General features: G+C 42.6%; 1 protein-coding gene, 1 non-coding gene and 1 pseudogene across 2 annotated transcripts; 2 read left to right on the top strand and 1 right to left on the bottom strand.

Annotated features, from left to right (window-relative positions):
- Positions 1 to 236: 236 nt before the first annotated feature.
- On the bottom strand, positions 237 to 11,628 carry ADIPOQ (adiponectin, C1Q and collagen domain containing). Its single transcript, XM_037131779.2, has 3 exons — positions 11,526 to 11,628; positions 3,032 to 3,253; positions 237 to 2,101 (listed from the first exon to the last, which is right to left on the bottom strand). Exons 1-3 carry the CDS (start codon positions 11,608 to 11,610, stop codon positions 1,581 to 1,583), a joined length of 828 nt encoding a protein of 275 aa, XP_036987674.2. The 5' UTR covers positions 11,611 to 11,628; the 3' UTR covers positions 237 to 1,580.
- On the top strand, positions 7,305 to 7,438 carry LOC119039125 (small nucleolar RNA SNORA20). Its single transcript, XR_005080557.1, has one exon. It is a non-coding gene; the product is annotated as a small nucleolar RNA SNORA20 (small nucleolar RNA).
- A 5,480-nt stretch (positions 11,629 to 17,108) lies between the features above and the next one.
- On the top strand, positions 17,109 to 17,791 carry LOC119039122 (MKRN2 opposite strand protein-like; annotated as a pseudogene).
- Positions 17,792 to 18,458: the final 667 nt, after the last annotated feature.

Consider the following 18,458-nt stretch of genomic DNA (forward strand, 5'->3'; position numbering starts at 1 on the left):
CCCCCTTAGTCAGAATGCTATTAACTCTGCTTTTGCTAAGCCAATTTGAAGAGCATTAGTTAGTTAAGTTATTATCTCCTGAGAGGATGTTTACTGCTATCAACTACTTGTAATTCTCTTTTTCTTTTTAAGGAATATTTTGCAATTACAATTATATATTTTTTACATTTAAGGTATATAATTTTATTGATTTGATATAGATGTACATTATGAAATAATCACCACAATCAAGCTAATTATCATTCACATCAAGTAGTTATTATTTTCTTTCCTTTTTTGATAATTCTTAAACAACAAGAGTAGATTCAGAAAGCCCAGTTCTCCCCAGACTCTGCTGCTACTCAAGGTAAGAACGGTTTTCAAATTCCTTTGTGGACTTTGCACTGCAGGCTCAAGCTAGCTCCTTGAGGAAAAATTATTCAAATGTTCTAAAAAGCACAATCATTCCTAACCTCAATGAAAATTATTCAAACTGTACAGTAGAACAAGGATTAAGTGCTTAACTCAGGGAGTTTCTAAAATAACAGTGTTTTTGAAGGTACAGATTAGTTATACAACATGAAGAGACTCAAATGGAGTTAATTCTGGGTAGATGTGAGATTCAGGAGACTGGTCTTCATGAGGCATTTACCAAGAACCTGGAGGGTGATTCGGATGTGGAGGAAACATGGTCCTGCTGGAAGTTGTCTTTGGCCTTGGGGAAGATGATGCCCCTGCCCAGGGCTCTCATTCAGAATAACACCTGGAGAAGCACAGGGGTGCCATATGCAAGGAAGGGTTGCAGAACTTTCAGAGAAGCTTCCTGACCAGGTAGCTCTGAGGAACCTGGAGGATTTCAACACGTGGAAATTGGTGGTAGCTTTCTGGATTAGAGAGAAGAGCATGAGGAAAGAGAAGTGCAGGGCTTATTGAGTGATCCAGCTGAAATGGGACCTGGTCATAGAACCGCCTGCTCTCTCAGGGAGCTCTACTGGGAAAAGATTTAACTCATGATGAAGTACAATTCAGAGGCCCTCAGGTGAGATGGATGAGAGACGCCACCCCCAAATAACATCCTAAAGAGGCCAAGTACTTCTAAAAAAAGGACACAGTGTAATAGAAAAGTTCCACAGCCCTGAGTGTGACTTCTAGCTCCACCCCTTCATAGTGACCACTGGCAATCACTTAACTCTCTAAGCCCCAGGACCCCAGTGTAAAAAGAGGAGAGTAAGCTTTTCTGTGTACCTCGCAGGATTGGCATGAACATGAGGAGAAACAGTGGACACAGAGTGACACTGTCAAATACTTTCTTATAGTCAGTTATCTTGTCATGTTTGTGAAGCTCTCCAGTAAATGCTATTATCCTTTTACTGCCACTATGTACTAGATCCTTGAGGAAAGGGAACACATCTTCTTTAGGACTGAGACTATACTATATGATTTTTTAAAGTACTTGGTGAATGAATGAGTAAATACATGAATAATGTTCAGAACTCTCTGACTAAATAATAACATCAGCCTCCTAACCAAACTGAAAACCTGTGGACTGTTCTTTGACTTCTGGGTTGTTTGGCCCAGGGGAGTCTCTGTGTGAGTGGTCATCAGTTGGTGTCATGGTAGAGAAGAAAGCCTGTGAAGGTGGAGTCATTGACATTATCTGCATAGAGCCCGTTATGCTCCCCAGCCCCATACACCTGCAGCCAGACTTGGTCACCCGTCTCCAGATGCAGGAGCACAGAGCTGGAGGCTTGGTCCAAGTCCTTGTCCTGGTATTGGTCAAAGGTGAAGAGCACAGCTTTGTCATTCTTGTAGAGGCTGACCTTCACATCCTTCAGGTAGACTGTAATGTGGTAGGAGAAGTAGTAGAGCCCAGGGATGTTGCAGTGGAATTTGCCAGTGGTGCCATCATAGTGGTTTTGTTGATTGTAGAAGATTTTGGTAAAGCGAATGGGAACATTGGGGACAGTGACTCGAGTCTCCAATCCTACACTGAATGCTGAGCGGTAGACATAGGCACTTTCTCCAGGTTCTCCGTTCCTGCCTTGGACTCCTGGAAAGCCTCGGGGACCTTCCAACCCAGGAACTCCGGTTTGGCCAGGGTCACCCTTAGGACCAACAAGACCTAAAGAATGAGAAGACCTCAGTGACCACAAGAAACATAATTCCCAGCTAAGTTGGTTCCAACTAAAACACTGTCCTGTTAGTCCATACACACAACCTGCTTCACTTACATAGCAAAGAACCAGTGGGAGTTCCCAAAAAGGAGTTAGTTATACCTCCTATCTCCACATCACCCCAGCAAGCTCCCATAAATTCTTTCAAACCTTATGTTCTATAAGTCTGCATCATCGATCCTCCACTGGTCAACTCCTTATGTGCTGGCTCAATCAACCATACCTTTGCTCTTCTATCCCATTTGTGTAGGATGCCCTCCCTCCTTTATTCTGTCCACTCATCTTTCAAGACCTAGCTTAAGCCTTTCCTCCTTCTTTAAGCCTTCATTGTTAATCCAAGTGTGCAATGAGAGCATTTATTTCTGTGTTCCATATTCTGTCATTTGTCCACATTCAATTTGGCATATTTTGAGCAGACTTCTTTATAGTAATCTCTCACAGAGTCTTGTGCACTAGACTTATCTTCTTATCAAGACCAAGAGTTTTCCAGGAGGAGGACTGTGACCTGCAGGAGGTGTACATGAAGTGTGGCTGAATGCCGCTGGATGGAATGGGAATTAAGGAGAAATGAATAGAAATAGGAATATGAAGTAGTTGGGAATAGAGATGGATGGATGAAGGTGGGAATGGAAAAGGGGACAGGGAAGGAGGTATGGATAGAGCAGCATAAAGGATACTTGATTTTACAGGTACCACTTCTTCTCACCACTGGAAAGCCAACCCAAATTGACTTTACATTGCTTATGAGTCACATAAAGGAAACTTTACTTTATCCCTGTGCCTAAGCCTTAGACAATAACTAATACCCTTGTATAGTCCTAGAAGCCCTCCTCTACCCAGGAAAAGTCTGATGGAGAAGACCAAAAACTTGTTCTTACCTCCATCTCCTTTCTCACCCTTCTCGCCAGGGATGCCATCTCTGCCATCACGGCCTGGGATCCCATTGTGTCCCGGATGCCCTGGGATGCCCGCCATCCAACCACTGCAGACTCCGCTGGGTGGGGCAGGCAGATCTCCAGGCTCCTTCATGGTGGGATCCTGACCGTGACTAGGGAGGACTAACAGTAGTAGCACAGCTTGTGGCAATAGCATCCTGGGGCCTGGAATCAGGTCAGACATGAAAGAACAGACCCCACATAACACGTGCATTAAGATCCAAGCCAGACTCTCACCATCTCAGTCAGGTTCACTTCTGAGACCTGCTCTTCCAATTCCTCACCTCTTCCAGGAAGATTTTTCTATTCCAACTCACCTCAATCTTTTTCTGCCCTGCCATTTGCAATATTTAACATATTTCTTGTGTGCAATGTCCTTTCCTCAACAGGCTTGTGAGTTCAGTGATGGCACAAGACCACCCCACCATTTTCCTCGTGCCTGAGCACAGGCCCACGCACAGGGAAAGCTCCAAGAGTCACCTTGTCAAGAATCTTTCCCTTGAGTTTTCCAAGAATGTTAACTCGGATCATTCCATTCAATTCAAACCAACTCTTCTCTCTTGGCTCCTTTTATTTTCTTTTTCACTTCCCTTTTCTTTATTTTTTATGCCTATTCTTCTTCCTTTTTCTCCCATACCCCTTTTTCCTGCCCCCTCTCTCCTGGGTGATGTTAGGCCATTTGATATATTACACACATGCACCTACACATGCACACACATGCACAGTGTACACACACACAGCCTTGCCTTCATGTATTCAGACAACCAGGGACACATTGTCCTGGGAAAATATCCACTGACCACTTGCCTGGGCCACCCTTAGCTGCACCTCTTTGTATGCCTGATCCCCATGCAGGCTTCAGGACTCAATCAAGATGTCACCTCTCAGGAACACCTCCAGTTCTCTCCATCCCAGCTGGGTTGGTTGTTTCTCCTTGCACTCCCCAGTGCCCTCACTTATCTCCAGCACTGCACTTCTTGCACTGTACTGTAATTCCTAATTGGTTCGTGCATTTACCCCAACTAAACCACAAGTATAGGGGAAGGGAGGGAGGAAGAAAAGAAGAGAAAAAGAGAGACAGAGGGTGGAATATATTTGAAATATGTATGATGGGAGCCCAAGCAAAAAGCTCAAGTGGCACAGGTGGCCAAGGGTCTCCTGTTTCAGAATCGTCCCTCCACAGGTTCCCCATACCTGCACCAGAAGGTGCTCCTTTGCATGTCTAGGGACGCTGGTACCCTCCTAGCTTCTGCCTCTGGTATTAGGCTGATCTTATCCCCCACATCTGATTGCCAGAGTCTTAGTCTCCATCCCTAAAGTCCTCCAGGTCGCTGAAAGCTCCAAAGAGAGGGAAACATGTTCTAGGACTCTGGATCACAGGCATCAATAAAACCCTCTGTCGAATTTGAAAGGTGATTAATCCCAAGAACATGATTCTAAACAAAACACAGTCCATATGTATTTTATTTACTGTAAACACTAACTATTTTCCATCAGTTTGCTGACCTCTCATAGATTACACAAATTCTCCAGAATTGGGTTTGGCTTCAGGAGACAGCTCCTCTGTGAGGGATGCAGGAAAGACCCCGATTGGCGATCTTACCTCCAAAGATGTGCATGGTGTCTGGAATCCACTCCTAAGCCCCTTTGCCTGGGGCTGTATGTGACAAAACCACCTCATGTTTCACATGTATACTCATGTTTCATATGTGTGTACACACATATATACACATATACATATATACACACACGTGTGTGTATCATTAAAACTAGTAATATAAACATATGTGAAAGCTACAGAAAACAAAACAATCCTCAATCCCAAGGATTTTTCTGTTATTTTTCTGTAGTGCAAGCATACTTTACAGAGCTATTTTATTCCCCTGTTTTGCCTTGTCTTTTTCTAGTTTTCACAATCAGCACTTTAAATGTGTGTGTGCTAGTCCATCAAATGGATACAGCCAAAATATACATAACCATTTCCATTTTGCTGAACTTTTAGCTCATTTCCACTTTAAAATATTATTTTAAAATCTGTAACAAATATCTTCAGGCATATAGTTTATCCCCAAATTCTTATTCTGTTATGACATATTTCCAGAAGTAAAATTACTGGACCAAAAGGTATGAACATTTTCAAGGCTCTTGATGCATTTTCCCAAACTCCAGTTTTTTACATTGTTACCCAGTAGCATGTCAGTATATTCATAAAAGAGCCTATTTTAATGACTGTCATCAACTTTGGATATTATCATTAAAAACACTTTCTGTTGCTGTTAGTTGAGTGAACAAAATACATGGTCCTCACTACTTTGATCATTAGTAAGCTGTGCATTTTATTAAACGTCTGTTTTCCAATTTAATTTTCTATTTTCATTTAACTTCCTTATTCATTCCAAAAACTCTGTCAGTGGTTTTAGTCACTTATGTTGTTAAGGGATACAATGTGCTTTTTGAATTAATGTGTGTGAGTTCTTTACATGAGGCCTCTGTTACATATGCTATGATTATTCCCAAGATGTTTATTGATTTGAGAAAGGAAGAGAGAAGCATTGATATGAGAAGGAAACATCAATCAGCCACCTCCAGTGCATATCCTGACCAGGGATTGAACCTGAAACCTTTTTGGTGACTCCAACCCACTGAACCACGCAGCCAGGGCTAAAGGCATCTTTAAATTAATCCTCTCTAGTGACCTGATGCACCACTTATCAGACATCAAGTTCAAATATAATCTTATAAGTAGAGTGAGAATTGAGAAGATGGAGAGGAAGACAGAAGCAGAGGCAACACAGCAACAGGTGCTGACAGGCACAGATGCTGCCCCTTGGTGGTGATGAGTCTTTAGGCAAGGCTCACTCTTAGCCTATACGTGTAACTTTGTCGCCCCCTACTGGATGTAGAGGGCTCGGGAGGGTGTCTTCAGTAGGTGGGAATACAATGACAGGGGTTTAGGCTTAGATTGTCCCAAGGTAAGAAAGAGGTGAGTTGAGTGAGAAGCCAAGGAAGAGAAACCAACCAAACCCTTTTTTAAAAAATTGAAAAAAGAGTTTATTTTTATTTATTTTTAGAGAGGGGAAAGGGGGAGAAAGAGAGAGAGAGAAACATCAAAGTGTAGTTGCGTCTTGCACACCCCCCTCCAGGGACCTGGCCTGCAAGCCAGGCATGTGCCCTGACTGGGATCCGGGCCAGGGACCCTTTGGTTTGCAGTCCAGCACTCAATCCACCGAGCCACACCAGCCAGGCCCTTTTATATTTTTGGAGAATACCTGTTCTGAGACTTTAAAGACTTCATGTGTTTTTAAACTTTTCCACTATTCCTCACTTCCATTCTTTCTCCTTATGGGGTTAGCACTAAAACTCCTGACAAGACCTCTGAGAGGCTCTGGGCTTGTTTTCTCCAGAAATGAGGAAGGCAGAATCTATGAAGCTGTGTGTTTCACCCCACAGACAAATATGAAGAGGGAATCCAGAATACGAGAACTGGTGGAGGCAGCTACGGCAGGCCCCAAAGAGCACAGGCGATGGAGGGCCTCCCCCAAAAATGTTGAAGGGAATGCATCCTCGCAGCTCAAGAGATGGCATTCTGTCTCAGCACTTCAGTGTGATGGACGGATTTTTCCACTAATGGGCACAACAGAGTTCCCTGACAGCGGCATGGGGCGGAGGTACTGAAACAAGGGTGGAGGGAAGATGGGTGCATGATACGAGGAAGTCTCTGAAGCTAAGAACAGATCGGAGTCAAGATTGTCTTCTAACCTAGTTCTGGGTGAAAAAATCAGTAATTGATAACAATTGACAGTCAGTGCCGAGGTGCCTAAGTTTCAAAAAACTATTCTAAAATTATCTATGCTCTTTGTTTACATATAATACTTGTTATGCTTAGATTTTGAAAAACTTCTATTTCCACAGGGAAAATTATTAAATGAAATTGTGTGATATAAGACTAAATTATGCATATAAAGAAACCTTTTAGAAACTCTTTTTCTTTTATCAATTCTAGAGAGAAGGGAAGGAAGGGAGAAAGAGAAAGAGAGAAACATCAATGTGAGAGAAAAACACAGATTTGTTGCTTCTTGCATGCACCCCAAACCGGGGACCAAGCCTGCAACCCAGGCATATGCCCTGACTGGGAATCAAGCTGGCTACCTTTCGGTTTGCAGAATGACACAGAACCAACTGAGCCACACCAGCCGAGGCATAAAGAAACCTTTCACTTCCTATTTATTTGCTGCTATAGTCTTTTCAATGGTATGAGCAGTTGTATGCATGGGTAAAGTAACATCAGGCCATTGTAAACTGAAATGGAATAACCGTTTAACCTCTTCTGCATGCAAAGTCCAGACATTGCTTCCACGCCCTATGTCCTTATGTAAGCAGAATTTAGTCAGAGTGCTTACAGTGAATTTCTACATAGACTTATTTTATGAAACATTGATTTAAGAATGTCACTTTATTTATTTACTAGCACTAAGCCTCGTTACATATGCATCAGTTACCTTATGTGGGGCAAATGATTTCATGTGTGATATGATGGAACGCTCTTTACATGATGCTTTTTTTGTGTGGGGAAGAGAGTTTTGAAGTCAAAATCTGTGGTTCCAGGTTGGGGTTCTGTACAAGCAGCCCTTTCCATGTACCTCAAAAACCACACAACCAGCATGGGGTCCCGGGAACAGCTTGCCATTACAGAGTTTGCATAACCTCTTCTTGTTATTTCTAGTTCACTGGCAGTTAATGCTGTCCATGACTCCACTACTCTGGCTGCAAAGTTCAGAGCTTTTCATAATGAGGCTTAAGTTAATCCAGAATATAAAAATCTGAAATGGGTTCGTCTTGATCTGGTTAATAGTAAATCTCAAGACAACAAAATAAGCAGGGTTGTTTGAATCAACCATAGTTAAAGTTAAGGGCTTGAAGTTTGCAACACAGGCTGCAATCACCATTCTTTGAATAGATGATTTTATTAAATTACATAGAGAAAGCAAATATGGTAAGCATGGAGGTGAAGAAGATGCTGTTCACCCAGGAGGCCTTGATGACTGATCTCTCTTTTATTTATAATGTTGTAAGATGCAGTTGTCTTATACCTGTGTATTATACATTAAAGTACAATAAGCTGTTCAAAAAAGAGAGAGAAACCTTTTACATGAATCATGAAGCTCAATGCCAAGTTTCACTTATAATTTTTTGTTTCATAGAAAGTCTTTACCTCGCTGAATAGCTCCCTTAATTCTCACATCTGTTCTGAGAAACAGCATTAGGCAGACATAGGGGCATATGCTCCATGATCTCAGTGCTTCTTACTTGTAACATGCTTTGCCCTTAGCAGTTGGAGGCTTATGTGGCATAACCCATATAATGTACTTAGAACACTGTCTCTCACATGTCAGTGTTCAATAAATGTTAGCTCTGGTTATATCCATTTTAGAGATGAGGAATGTGAGCTTCAAGGTTAAGTGACTGTCTGAGATTTCAGAACTACACATGGAGGAACTGGAAATCAAATTCTGGTCTTCCAAAGCCTCCAATGGGCTCTGAGGCATAGTCCAGAGGAGGAAAACAGCATCAGGGTCATCCATCCGCCTTTTACTTGTCTACTCCATGGGAGGGGACATAGACAATACCATGAACAAACCTCCAGATCATGGTGCAAGTGACCTCGTTCCGAGTCTAGTCTCTACCATTCCCTCACTGGGTGACTTACCTGCCTCTACCCCACTTCTTGGCATCATACTCTTTGCCTGAAAAAGTGATTATTAATGATCCTGATCTTTATGTAGTTTATTTCACATTATTACTGTATGAACCAATTGACTAAAAATATAAAAAAATATTTTCTAAATTTATAAAGTGTCCCACATATATAAGTGAAGAGCAAGGAAGCAAACACATACACACACTTACAGACCACCTTTATGGACCACTTCTTTAATCTCATCTCATCCCCACAACTCCAGAAGGCAAGATTCAATTCCCACAAGATGAATCTGAGAACCAGAGAAGTTTGGTGACTTCTGCCCATGGATAACAAGTGAAAGCGCACAGAGGTGCCATTTGAAATTCAAAGGCTGAGTTCTTCCTACTGCACTGGCTTTCATGGCACACCCATGCACAGGATCTGCTCGCTTCTAAAGTTACACAAGGGGACAATCGTGATATTCTTTGGCTTCTCAGGGGCCATATTATGAGCTATCATTTTCCTATGTTAAAATGTATGATAAATTCCACTTTGACCTGCTGAAATTTCAGTCACAACAGCAGAATCTTGTGAAATACAAGGATGATGAGGTCTCCTCTGGGACTGGCAGGGGACAGAGCAGTATGGGGAAAAGAAGTCACCCAGTGCCAACTCTTCCAGCAGGAAAGGGCATTAAAGCACAGTTCACAAAGTTCCTGGGAGACAGAAGGGACCCCAGAAACCATTCTACCTCTGCCCTGTTTTTACAAATTGGGGGCAAAGGGTAAGGAAAGGGATGCATTTCTTAGATTTGCCCCAAAACGAGCTCCCACTCGAGGAGCTTTTACACATGATTGTATTTATCGTTTATTTTAATCTTTACTAGAATTCCATGAAGTAATGAAAATAATCCCACCTTTAGAAATGAGGAAACAGAAAGATTAAGGAGATGATCCCTGTAAAATTCCCGTCAGGCTTTCGAAACAATGGGCTTTCCATCACAGTACACTGCCTCTAAAAAGGCTTCCTGGACTCAGCTTCTGAATCGGCTAAATGATGTCATGTAAGATGAGGACCATGAGAACACAGTGGAACTGGAAAGAGTACTTTGGAGGATAAATTGCATGAGGCACTTTCAATTCTTATTTCATTTCACCCTCCCCATCGCCCTGCATTTGTCTTCATTGTATAGAAGAATCTGAGACTCGAAGAGACCAGGATGCTGGCTTGAAATCATACAACTCTTGGTTGGAATAATAGGAACTTTCTGTTTTTAAAGGTCAAAAATGGTAGAATACTGGCAATTTCAATGGCAGAAGCAGGAATCAACTCAGCTCCCTACCTGAAAGCTTTAACTCAATCCTGGGAAAGCTGTCAGCATCCCAATGGCCAGATATCACATACACACACACACACACACACACACACACACACGGTCATATTCTCAAAGAAGTGGTAAAGCAGAGTATCTCTCCACCAGTTTTTTAGGACCTGTCTCTCTGCACATGAAGGAATTCCTGATTGAGAGCTTCTTATCTGCAGACCCTCTATGTTCTGACCTCATTCAAGTGTCTGGGCTGCTAGTCTTCTGGCTTGACAGGAGTAGATGGGAAGCTCGTCCCTGCAGTGACCTCAGAAAGGACCAGATGCAAGTCCTCTGTCTTTCTTTATGACTCCTCAAGAATTAAGGGACAGCAGCCACAAGTCCTGCCAATTAAGTTGCAGAGCTCCCTTTCTACTGTTCTGCTTCAACCACAAAGTGGATACCCTTGTGCTCCTCTGGGCATATGCGGCCAGTATGAAGGGCTCCCCTGCTCCCCAACGTTGTTGGGGGGAACCAGCCTTACCCTTAATAAAGGAGTCACCGGGAGTGAGGTGGCTGCACCCCTTGCAAGGCTGGACCTGAAAGCCAGAACCCTCCCAGACCAGGGACCCACACCCTCCTACACATGAGGACTGGTTTGAACTCTAAAACGCCTCTCACTCTGACCTCTGCGTCTACAAGAGCTGATAACATCCAGGATGCTTCAAACACTGTGCTCACTGGGGCAAGCAGAACTGAGCTTGTCAAAGGCCAAGCGGATCCAGTTGTTTCTGTCAGAAAGATGTCTTCTAAAAATAACATTTTTCGTAAGCTCCCAGTGTATGCCAGGGCCTTTGCTCACTTTGTCTCATTTGAACTTCTTGATTACCCTGTGAAATATCCCTTCCTCTCCATAGATATTCCCATATCTACAGATTGCCCCAAATCTATACGCAACAACCATATTTTATTCATTTTTTATCTCATGAGCCCCGCCCGGTATCTGGCCCATAGAATAATATTTGCTGAGTAGAATCATGTGGTAGAGCTGGATTTCAAACTGAGTCTGAGGTGGGAGCTCAGGCTTTTCCCATGTTGCCTCTTCTCGTGCTTCTTTCTGTGAGAAGAGGTTGATCCCCTTGTCCTCTCACTTAATTGGACTCTATCACTGGACCAGCCCCCCACCACACTGACCCTAACTTTTTCTCTGGGTAGGCATCTTGCCACCTAGTGAACTGAGCAAAATTCAAGATGGTCTCAAGTATTTTGACCAGAAGAACAGCCCCTTTTCTCTTGGAGCTGTGAGAGAACTGAGGAAGCTGTCCTGGCTAGAGTTTTGCTGTATCCATCACCATCCTGCTACAATAGCAGAGTGTGGTACACCCCAGCCAGAGGCCCCACTGATGGCAGTTGCCCCCACCTCCAGCCTCAAACTGTTATCCAATTGCTCTTACCTTCAGGTGTGGGATCAGACCCACAGACTGTAATCAGGATGGAAGTGAGGAGGAGATGGTCCAGACTCTGCAGCCTGGTACTCATGGAGGCAGGCAGTCCCCACCTCAGAGTTGTCGCTTCCCATTGGCCAACACAGTAAGGGTCAGAGACCAATGGGCAGGCACTGTGCCCCTGGCAGCTCTCCCAGGTCCCTTCTCCAGGGAACTGGGGCAACCCAGCTTGGTTTGGGAAGGCCAAGTGGAACTTCAGTCAGACATTCATGTTCCCAGGCCTTTATTTTTGCTTCCTATAAGAGCAATAGAAGATGGGGTAAGAATCAAGACCAGAAGCAGAAAAACAGTATACTTCTGCATTGCAAGAAAAACTTCCTCATGTAACATAAATCACCCAGTGATCCAGGGGACCCCCCTGTTGCCACAAATTTTCCCTAAAAGCCAGAGGCACCCATTGTCACCATCGCACTCCTGGTCATTGTGCGTGATGAGGTATGAAACTGCGTGGCTCAGCCGTTGGCACACAGAAGAGGAGCACAGTTGGGGGGCATTTCATAGACTAAGAAATAGATCACATCTCCGCCCTCTGGTCTGGACCCCAGATTTGTGAGAGACTTCGTGTGTTAATTCTGAGAACTCAGGTAGGGGAAGTCTCTGGGTGGTATGAGACAGGGCCGGATTATGAACTTTAGAGGCCCCCGAATCCCAAAAGTTTATGGAGCCCCCCACCCCTTTGTAACTCACATTCAATATAACAGGAAACTGACATAAAATGTGATATAGAATGCCATCTTCCAAGATTTTTCTGGTTCCAAAGTTCTAAGTGAGCCTTTGAAGAGGGGCTCTTTGAAAACCTCAGTATGTGAGGTTTGTTTTTTTTTTTTTTTTACCAGTACCTTAAGCTTGCCTAACCACCTATCATGGAATCCAGCATTGGGCTGGAAAGGCCCAGAGGACCACAGGCTGACACCCACACTGGTGTTCCTAGAAGGCTTAGACTTGAAATAGCAACATTCATCACCTTGGACTCTTTCTTGGCAAACCCATATTATATGATTGAAGGGCAGGATCAAAGCTGGTTCTTGCAAGCCACAAATTCTGCTTCATTAAATCATGATCCCAGCAATAACTTTTAAAAGACATTCAGAAATAGAATATTTTCAGGCATAGGCTGGGCAGGTAAGTGTCTGCTTGCCCCCAGATACCACCTCCACTGGCCACACAGAGCTCGAGTCCACCGGCAAAGTAAAGTAAAAGAAGGACCCAAGGCCTCGGCCTTCTCCTAATAAAGTAAGTCTTCACTTAACATTATCAATAGTTTCTGCAACTTTAAGTGAAGTGACATAAAACAAAATCAATTTTATCATTGTGTAACTGATATAAACAAGAGTTAAGTTCCTACAGCATCTCATCAACATCATAACAAAACATTGAATGAAGCAGTTACGGCGTGCTCTATGCATAGTGTGCCATATGCAAATATTTCCAGAGAGGTCACATTAGGCCATTAAATTTTTTAATTGAATTTACTAGGGTAATATTGGTTGATAAAATAATATAGGCTTCATGTGTACGGCTCTATAATATGTTATCTGTATAATGTATTATATGTTTACCACCCAAAGTCAAGTGTCCTTCTGAAGCGTGCACTAGCCCGCAGTGCCCATGGCATCATGGATGAGATATGAGACAAATTCACATGGACTACTGAGTCCTGTGGAGGAAAAGAAACAGCCCGGCTACTCCCTCAATGGCAGAGTGCCTCAGAACGGCCTGGCCACTCTCTCAAGGGAAGAGCGCCCTGACCCTTGCCTAGACAGGCTTTTATTGGGTTTAATTTGCACAGGATACAGGTACAGCTCATTAATCATTGTCAGGCAGTAAGGATCAAACAGTAGATAGCATACAAAGAACTATTAGGGCTTCTTCTGCGTCAGGGTCTATCAGCTAAAAGGCTACAAAACTTTGGGAAACAATCTCATTTCCTGCTCGGACCTTTATCATTTAACTAAGAGCATTCTTAGCAAAGCAGGCTTCTCAGGATTTTACATATCTTTTCTCAGGCCTGATCACCCAGGTAGCCCACCCTTTCCGAACAGGTCTGCACCTCCCTCTGTCATTGTTTCGGGTTTAAGTCAGACAGACAGGGAAAGATAGCCAAGGAATTAGGAGAAATGAGGACTCAAGCTTCACCAAAGTCAAGGAGCGAGGGTCCGTCACCCACTTTCTCCATAGCCCCCCAAGTCCTTCCTTGGGGCCTCCATGTGATCATGCCTGTCTTAGATCCTCCCCCCTCCCTCCTCCCCATGGGGAGTCTTACCCACCATTGGCTAACTGGGCAAGCGCTGGGGGCCAGTTATGAAAAAAGGAGCAGAAGCGGTACTCCTGCCAGGGAGATCAGCTTTGTCTCCTTAGTGGCTTATGGTTGAAGGTCGCTCACTCAGCCTTAGCCATGGGGGGATTACAGCTCCTGAAACCAGGCAGGGCAGTTCCCAACATCCTTCCACCACCATTTGGCCATTAAAGTTAGTCATGTGACCTTTTCCAAGGGCTCACTGGCTTAGACAAGGGGCCTGTGAAAAAAAAAATGAAGTTCTATACAATTTACCAGATAGGCTGAACCAAAGAGAAAACACAGAGAAACTGCAGTAACTGTCTGCTTCACCACTGTTTCATTTTTATTGAGGCATTTTCTTATTTATTTTTTGGTCTGTGTTACCATCTTTCTCCCCTGACTAGAATGCAAACTTCAAAGAGCTGGCATACTGCCTGTTCAGCACTGTGTCCCCCAGCACCCAGAATAAGATCTGGTACAAGGTAGGCAATTATAAACGTTGAATCAATGAAAAAGTAAATGGTTATAATGTTCTTTTGGAGATAGCTATGATTGTTTCCCATTGTACAAATAAAGTATCTAGAGCTCAATGAGGTTAAGTAACTCCTCCAAGGCACAGATTGAAGATTTGAACCCAGAGCCTCTGGCTACAAAATCTGTATGCTTTGTAATATCTCATGTTCTTTACCTCTTCAGATGGACTCTGGGACCCTAAGATTCATGCATGTATTTTAGGGTAGCTTTGAGGTTGGCATAAAAAGTATTTTTGACCGCTGTTAGGAACTGCCTCTCATTATTGCAGGCTTTAACTCTTGCACAAGGTGGAATGACTTTAGCCCTAAAATCACACCATGACTGGCTGGGTCTGGCTGTCAGCCAGTGACACTGTGGAAGCTTGCCATTCTGAGGCCTCAGGGAAGTCTGCCATCTACCACAAAGGCCACCATGCAGGAAGTAGCAATTCTGCTGCACACTGGTTTCGAGACTGTAACTGATAAACATTCAGCCAGAAATGCCTTGAGGTCAGTCTTTTTCCCAGCACAGACTGTTACTAAAATGAAATAATTAAAAACTGTGATCATTTCCTCCTGGGTATCGTAACCATGTTTCAATCCCTGTGAGCAGGTAGATGGAAAATGGAAGGAGCAGGTCACATGCCTAAGTTTCCATTAGGTATGGTCAAATATTGCTATATGTTTTTCTTATTGTGATTTTAAAAACTTACTCTTAACCGAATAATAAGCATAGTCACTGTTTTTGAAAACTAATACAGAAGATTGGAGCAAGACGGCAGAGTAATCATACCCTGCGGCCTTCCACTGCATCCCCAAATCTCTAGGAATGTCAAGAAAGGAAAATACTGAAAAACAAATACCATATGATCTCACCTTTAACAGGAAGCTAAACAACAAAACAAACAAACAAGCAGAATAAAAACAAAGACACTGAAATAGAGAACAAGTGGGCAGTGACCAGAGGGGAGAGGGAAGTGATTTAAGGGGGAAAAAGGGGAGGGATTTTGAGGAACAAGTATGAAAGACACAGGGATGAGGACTAGGGGGGAGGAAATGGGAGGGAGGTGGGGAGCACGGGGCGGGGGGGGGGGGCTGGGATGGGAGAAATAGACAAAAAAACTGTACTTGAAAAATAACTAAATAAAATTTTTTAAAAAAAGAAAGGAAAATACTCTTTCTCTTCCAAAGACCTGGCTACATTTGCACTTCATTGAAAGAAACCTCTGTTGCTAATTTAAGTATCAGTTTTGTCACTCATGCTTTAGACTAATTGTAACTCTCAAAACTAAACAGTAAAAAAGAAAAATCCAGTTAGAAAATGGGCAACAGGCATGAAAGATGTTTCATGAAATAAGCATACAAAGAGATGCTAAACATCACTGGCCATTAGGGAAATGCAAATTAAAGTCACAAATGAGATGTCACTGCATACCTGCTAGCATGGCTAAAAAGAAAATAGGAGGGAACAATATAGTGGTAAACACATGTAATTATACATTTGTCAAAACCCATAGAACGTATACCACTAAGGACAAACCCTAACATAAACTATAGACTTTGAACGTTTCTTTTAAGGTAGAAAAATAGTACAACATTTTTAGGATCAAAAAATCATTGAAAATAAAAAATTTGGGAAATGACACAACAAAAAGGTTTTTAATTTGCCAGTGGAAATAAAAAATGATACAGCCACTCTGGGAAGTAGTTCAGCAGTTTCTTTAAAAAGCAAGCAGCACTCACACTCCAGAGCGTTTATTCCTCCAAAATGAAAACCGTGCCCCAACAAACGCCCACACAGAAAAACCTGAACACCCCTGTTCATATATATCACTGCTCATAAAATAAATTCCTAGAAGTAGAACTGCAAGATCAAGGCATGTGCACATCTTAAATTTTGATAGTTGTGGTGAATTAATTTTGAATGATTCAGTAATGATTTATCCTGCTCCCAACATGGTATGAGAGTACCACTTCTCTTCCCTTATGCCCTTATCAATATTGCATACTGTCTAACATTTAACTATTGGACATTCTAATAGATTTTTAAGTATCTCATTTTAATTTATAACTATCTGATTATGTGTGAAGATAAGCTTCTTTTCATATATTTATTATTTGTATTTATTTTCCTGTGAATGGGGTTTATTTCCTTTGTCCATTTTTCTTGAGTTATTTTCATTAATTTTAAAAGTTTTATTTATATATCAAGGAAATCAATCCTTTGTTTTATGTTTGGAAAATTTATCTGTTGCTTCTAAAAATGTTTAATACAAAAATATTTTGCTTCTTGTTTAGCCTAATTTCTTTCCTATTTTCCTTTTGGCTTCTGGATTTTGTTTTTTACCTATAGAATTCCTCCCAAAGTTATCCTTTAAACTATGTTTTCTTCTGGAATGTTCATTATTCCTTTTTCTTTCAATTCACTATTTGACCAACCTGTAATTATTTTATCAAAAGAACAAAAACCACCTAACAGAGTTAATCAAAGGCTATTTATTCAAAGCCATCACTTTTATTCCAATAGAGACTGGAAGGGGCTTAAAAGGAGAGTGAGTTTTATAAACTGGCAAGAGGAAATCCTTCAACAGCCTTTGGTTTTAATTTTCTAATTCTAGTTGGGTGAAATTCTTGGAAGAGAGGGAAGCTTTCTAGTTGACTTTTAAGTACATTTGGCTGTCCTTGTTAGGTCTACTATCTGCTGGTACCTAAGTGACAGATTTCCTGGCTGGGTAAGGTCATATGGGTTTTTCTGCTTCAACTGAAAGAAAATCTGGAATTAAATTCAACCACTCTAGGAAGTACATCTGCAGCTTCAGTGTTTTGCAATGCTGCCCCTTCTGCCAGCAGTACATAGGCTCAAGGAAGCTGCAGGAAGCACCTGGCGGCATCTGCAATCCATTTACCAATGGCATCAAGAAAAATGTTGATGCCTCCTCAGGCCAATCCAAGGGACATTTTTTCAGTAGTGTCATGGGAGGTCTGATCTCTATGTTGGAATAGCCAACACAAAGAGAGCCCTGTATAACTATACGATGCGCAGCATCCAGCAAGGTAAAGCAGGCTGGGAGCAGAGAGTAGGTATCTCGTTATTGCACCCTGGCATGTCTGGACTGATGGACCAGTGGGACAAATACCTGGAAGGCTTCTCTACCACAAGGGACTGGCTGCCTCCCAGGTATGAAGAAGACTGTCACAACTGTGACTATTACAGCTACACCCTCCCATTCATTAGCAACATTCTGACCACAGAAGGCAAGAAGCAACTGGACAGGAATGGATTCACAGAGAAATGTGTGGTTCCAAGGATCAGGAAGGCTTCCAAGTACATCACGCTCTAGCAGGTGATACAAGAGTGTGGCTTCAAGGTAATTGACCACCCTTATCAAGATCCAAGCCCTTCTCTGAGAAGAGGTTTGTACTGAGTATGCTGTGTAAGAGCAGTGGGGCAGGGCATTTGGGGGTTACTACCTTTAACAGGTACTAGGGACTCCTAAATACATTAAACTGCAGTTAAAAGGTGTCATGACTCCCTTTAAGTACATTTCAGCTTACTGCAGTATAAAAATTTACAAAGTTAATAGAAGTTGCCCTGGGTTCCCTGAAGAAAGAAAGAAAGAAAGAAAGAAAGAAAGAAAGAAAGAAAGAAAGAAAGAAAGAAAGAAAGAAAGGAAGGAAGGAAGGAAGGAAGGAAGGAAGGAAGGAAGGAAGGAAGAAAGGAAGGAAGAAAGAAAGGAAGAAAGAAAGAAAGAAAGAAAGAAAGAAAGAAAGAAAGAAAGAAAGAAAGAAAGAGAAAGAGAAGGAAGGAAGGAAGGAAGGAAGGAAGGAAGGGAAGGAAGGAAGGAAGGAAGGAAGGAAGGAAGGAAGGAAGGAAGGAAGGAAGGAAGGAAGGAAGGAAGGAAGAAAGAAAGAAAGAGAAAGAAAGAAAGAAAAGGGAAGGGAAGGGAAGGGAAGGGAAGAGGAAAGGGAAGAGGAAAGGGAAGGGAAGAGGGAAGGGAAGAGGGAAGAGGGAAGGGAAGAGGGAAGGGAAGAGGGAAGGGAAGAGGGAAGGGAAGAGGGAAGGGAAGAGGGAAGGGAAGAGGGAAGGGAAGA

Source organism: Artibeus jamaicensis, unplaced genomic scaffold (assembly GCF_021234435.1).
Source record: "Artibeus jamaicensis isolate MK-2021 breed Jamaican fruit bat unplaced genomic scaffold, CSHL_Jam_final scaffold_474, whole genome shotgun sequence".
Lineage (NCBI taxonomy): Eukaryota > Metazoa > Chordata > Mammalia > Chiroptera > Phyllostomidae > Artibeus > Artibeus jamaicensis.